This window comes from Pantherophis guttatus, chromosome 10 (assembly GCF_059756535.1).
Source record: "Pantherophis guttatus breed Tessera chromosome 10, ASM5975653v1, whole genome shotgun sequence".
NCBI lineage: Eukaryota > Metazoa > Chordata > Lepidosauria > Squamata > Colubridae > Pantherophis > Pantherophis guttatus.
The window spans coordinates 81,978-86,939 of NC_142072.1; the positions used below are offsets into that span (position 1 = coordinate 81,978).

Sequence of the window (4,962 nt, forward strand, 5' to 3'; positions counted from 1 at the left end):
CGTGCAGCGAGGCGAGTAGCCCGAACTGTCTTCGGCCCGCGAAGGTGCGGCGCTTAGACCGCCGGCTGCCAGCGCTCCTCGGGCACCGCAACCGGACCCAGCCAGCCCCGCCCTGAACTCGTCGGCTGGGGGGGGGGGGGCGTGACCGCACCCGTCAGCCGCGTGTTGCCTGGGTTCTGGGCCGTCGGCAGGCGCTTTTCTGTGGAAACAGGCACCTGCCGGCCGCTGAATGGTTGCGCACCATCCTCGACTGCCAATGGAAACTCCCGGCGCCGCGGAGGAGCACAAGGCGGCCAAGCGGAACCGGCGGGGTCGCGTGGCCCAGCGCAGGGAATCCCTCTCGAGACAGCCGCGACACTCCCCTGACATCCCCTAATGCCTCTCCCCGCGGGCTCCGAGGTTAGATCACGGCACGTTCGGAGCGGTGCTCCAACTGCCAGGTGTCCGCCTTCAAGGCCCCGGGAGATTCCCGGCCTCGCCGCAGCGCTCGGACAGTCAAAAACGAACCGCCCCGCATTCTTTGCGCGGACGGGGTTCAAAGGGCCAATTACGCCCGCCTTAGGCGGAGAGCGCGGCCAACACGTTCGCGCGGATCGCCTCCGCCCCGCCAGCTGGAGGCGGACGAGAAGGCATGGCGGGCTGTCCAGGTAGCCTTGGCGGTGCCTCTCCCGGACCATCCCCCAGTCCCCGGGGATGACCTCATCGCGAAGCGGCGTGCGCAGGGAGGGAGGCTGTCACTAGGCAAATTCACTTGCGCCGCAGCCGCCGAAACGAGGCGTTAGTCCTGGCCAGCCCGGCGCATGTGCCAGCCGAACCCTCCCCCCACCCCCACCCCCGGCCAAGAAGGAATAAACAGTGATGTCAGCGCGGGCGGTGGGGGGGTGGGAGGAGAGAGACCGCAACAGAGACAGCAGCAAAAGCGCTCCCACAAACCCGCCGCCTCGCGTCGCCATTGGCTGCTGCCCGGCTCCTGTCCCGGCGACGCGGCGCTCGTTGGCTCGGCGGTGCTGGGGCTCAGCCAGCCAGGCGGCGGGATCCCTCCACCGGAGGTCACGCGAGCAGCAGCTCGGAGGAGGGGCCAGGCGAGCGAGGGACTGCAGCCCTGCTCCGGCGCAGGGCCCGCTTGTTCCTGGATGCCGCGCGACCTTTCGCTGCGCTCCCCTGGGCGCTCCCTCGGCAGCTCGGAATAAACAAACGCTTCGGCCGCGCCGAGTCGAGGGCTGTCCTCTCCGGAGCTGTGCTCCGTGCCCGACGCCTCTTAAGGCTCAGCCCGGGCCAGGGAAGCGGTCCGGCGGGTTTGGCGGCAGCCGACAGGCGGAAGCGCTGCCCCTTCACCGCCTTCCCAGCGCACCGCCCTATGCTGGCGGAAGGCGCGGGCGGGCCCCGGTCCTTGCCTGGAGAAGAGCCTCCTGTTTCGGCCTAGTCGAGGGCTTAGCAGCGTGACCAGAACCGGCCCCGCGCCCAGTTGGGGCAAAGAGACTCTCTCGCTGTAGGGCATCCGCACAAAGGCCCACTAAACCCCAGCGCCTTTCCCAAGGGGTGCCCGGCTTAAACAACCTCTGCTCGTCCCCCAGCGGAGGAGGCCTGGTCGCCCCTTTGCCCATCTTCACAGGGAAACCAAAGGCGGCGGGCTCTCAAAAGCGGTCCCGGGCTGGGAGGCCGGCCTGGCCCCCTTGCTTACGGACGGCCTCCCGGCGCTTCCCGTCTGAGGGTTCTGCAGGAACCTGTGCTCGGCTCGGGGTCACGTAAGAAACGGGGCTGGAGGGGCCAATCGGCCCTAGGTAGGCGACTCTGCCCCAAAGACTGGGAGCACGACCTCAGGTCGATGCGGAGCCGCTGCTACGGAGCACCCTCGCGAGCCCGGCCCCCGGGTCCCGCTCTCCCTGCGCTCGTGCCTTCAAGGCCGCAGCAGCGGGGCTGGCCAGAATAGCGGGCTGGTGGGGTGCCCCGCCCGCCCGGTCGGAGACGAGCGCTGAGCCGGAGAGGCGGCCGGGAAGGGGCACCTCGCCCCTCCCGCGGGGGGATCCCCGGCTCTTGCACAAGGCCGAACTTTCCTGGGGGCGGGGTCGGTGACGTCACGACGGGCGGGGTCTGCGGGCTGGCAGCTCTGCTCCGCGCGGCTGCCTGGCTCGCAGCGAGGATCGTCCCGTCGCTGCCGCGTCCGCTTACCCTGCCTCGCTCGTGCCGCCGCTTACGCCGCCCGTGCCAGTTGGAGCTCCGCGACCCCCGAGCCGCCCCGGACGGTTCATGCAGCTGCAGTAAGTGTGGGAGGACGCCGCGGCGGGGCGGCGGGACTCGGTCCGGGCGGAGCACACGTGGCCGCAGCGGGGCTGGGATCAGGGCGTTTACTGCTGTTGGAGTGGGGAGAGACCCCGTGCCCAGGACAACCCTGCAGCCGAGACAAGCCAGGTGCCGAACCGCCGCTTGGTTTGTTTACAAACACAGGGCTTGGCGCGGCCGTTCTGCTCCGCCCCTTGGCTGGGTCGCCGATCCTGTGCCGCGTTCTCCCCGGGCAGGCGGGCGGTTCGTCGCTCTGTGCCTTGACCGCTCTTTGCCCGGCAGATCCCCCCGAGCGCCATGGCTAGACCATTGCAGGACCGGAGCCTCGCCGAGCCGACAGCAACTGTGTCCCGGAGCCCAACCTTCCCTGTGGGGGGGACGCTGGCCCTGCCGCCCTCCGTCTGCCGCCCGCCGCTCGCCTTGCCACCCGGGCTGAACTGTCTCTATCGTTGCGGGCGGGCACGGGAGCCTCCCGGGAGCGTCCGTGGTGAGTGGCTTGGCTTCGCGTGTCGGCCAGGGTAGCTGATGGTCCCGCCGCTGATCCTCGACCAGTTTGCCCCAAGCCTTGCCTGGAGCGCGGCCCGACTGCTCTGCTTCTGCCTTGCTGCGCCTCTAGCGGAGCTTTTTTTCTGGGAAACCTCTCCTCGGCCCATTCTGAAGCCTGTCCGGCTTCCCCAGCCCTCTATGAAAGCCGCACCACCACCAGGCCAGTCCTCTGGAGCCCGGGAAGAGGCTTGAGAGGGCGGGAGCAGTGGCCGAGTGGGCGGTGCCCGCAGCCTCCACTAGGTCCTGCCAGGCTCTTCCTGGCTCTTTGCTGAAACGGGGGCAGGCAGTGCCCCTGCCCTACTGGCATGGGGATCCCTCCTGCCTGCCCTTAGGATCTCAAATCCCCAGCCATGCTGAGTGCAGAGAGGAAAGTCCTGTCGGGAAATACTCCCCTTAAGCTGCAGCAGCCCCAGTTGCCAAGGAGATAGGAAACCACACTGGAACTGCCCCTGTGCCTCCTGCTGCTGAGTCCCATCCCAACTTGCCAGAAGGCACCCTTGCCCTCCTCACCTCCCTTTCCTTCTCTGCAGCGAGCATGCAGCCAGCAGCATCCTACACCCAAGAGGAAGCCCCCACGGAGCCAGAGCAAAGCGCAGGAGGCCCTAATGGACACCTCCCAAGAACCCCACTCAACCTGGAGCAGGCCATTGGGGCTCGGCTTCGCCACATGGGAGACCGTTTCCATCAAGACCACGAACAGAGGGTAAGCTTTGGGGGTAGAGCAAAGGGTGCTGTGCGCTAGACCTGGCCCCACATCTTTTCCCCCTTGGGGAATTTAGCTTCCTGGCTTGGAGTTGCTGTATCCTGGGCCAGAAAGAGACCAACTGGGGCAGCCCCCCCCCTTCAGTCTCTTTAGTCATGGACAGGGCCCGGCCCAGCAGCAATTCGGAGTGTATAACTACTTGTGTATTTGAGGCAGCAGCTGGACAGGGAGCTGGGTGTGGTCAGCCCTGTCCCTGCTTAACAGTCTTTTCTTGTGTCCCCTTCTGGCACATTTAGGAACACAGGCCTCGGGGTGCCCTCTTGGCTCACTTGTACCATTTCGTCTTCCATCTACTGGGTATCTTGGACAACTTACCTGCCAGGGGGTGACAGACAAGTCTTGGAGCGAAGAGCCATCCACTGAGCTGCTTTGCGACTTCTCTTCCTGCTGGCCAGGAGAACAGCAGCCTCAAAGAACAGATGCCCGCAAATAGCTGGCCTCGAGCCCATCGTGGTGGGCAAACAATGCCCTGCTCTGAGTTTGCCCCCAGCCCAGCAGTGCCTTATGGGGAGCTGCACAGATGGGTAGGGGCGAGACAAGTTAGCACTATATGAATATTTTTCACTGAGCCTGTACATGCGGGTTGGGAGAGAACAGAATTGCACTTGCCACCTCAACTCTAGAGGGACAGCCTACAATATCCACTGTAAGTACGGCCTGAACTTGTATAGATATGTGGGGAGTGGGGGTGGCGAGAGAAAACCTGCACATTGGTGCAGCTGCTGCTGTGTGCATATAGACAGTCTTCATGCCTGTACATAGAATACAATTGGGTGCTACCTGTACATATCTGAGGGGTTGGTTGTACGTATCTTGTGAAGAGATGAAAATTTTTTTTGTACATTTCCTTTTCAATAAAACCTGATGAAAGCAGAAACGGCACCAGCCTCTTTTATCCTACAGAGCAATGTAGGCCAAGGTGTCAATGGGTGAGGAATCCTTTGGGCATCCTCCTTGATGATGCTTGTGGGAGAACAAGGACTGCAAGAGGTCACAATCCTCGCCAAGGAAGGCTCTGGTTCCCCCAAGAGCGGGAGAGGGAGCCAGGCAAGGCTCAGCCCTGCTCTGGAAAGCTGCTCCTTCTCTCTTAACATGGAATCTGAACTCCCCTGCCTGAGCCCGAATCAGCTCTTTCCCTCCCAAGGAAGCCTTGGACACTGAATTGATCCAGAAAGCTAAAGGCTGGCTAGTGACAGCTGCCATGGAGACTGTTCTTCCCCACTCTCTTGCAAGTCAGGCTGAGCCAGGAGGTTCCGCTCAAAGCAGCACCAGGCATTGTCTCTTTTAAAGCCGGACCTTCAAGGCTGGAGGACCCTGCTCTCCCCCCGCCCCCCATTTAAAGGGGATATTGTGGAGAAATCACTGCTAGAGAC

The 4,962-nt window shown here is 63.9% G+C and overlaps 1 protein-coding gene across 2 annotated transcripts; it reads left to right on the top strand.

Moving 5' to 3' along the window:
- The first annotated feature begins 1,068 nt into the window (after positions 1–1,068).
- Positions 1,069–4,466, top strand: LOC148112321 (uncharacterized). Of its 2 annotated transcripts, XM_087876109.1 has the most exons (4): positions 1,069–2,258; positions 2,563–2,767; positions 3,357–3,529; positions 3,826–4,466. In XM_087876109.1, exons 2-4 carry the CDS (start codon positions 2,578–2,580, stop codon positions 3,916–3,918), a joined length of 456 nt encoding a protein of 151 aa, XP_087732235.1. In that variant the 5' UTR covers positions 1,069–2,258; positions 2,563–2,577; the 3' UTR covers positions 3,919–4,466. The 2 variants fall into 2 exon arrangements, with proteins under 2 accessions (XP_087732235.1, XP_087732236.1); XM_087876110.1 differs by lacking the exon at positions 1,069–2,258 and having other exon boundaries at positions 2,465–2,767.
- The last annotated feature ends 496 nt before the right edge of the window (positions 4,467–4,962 follow it).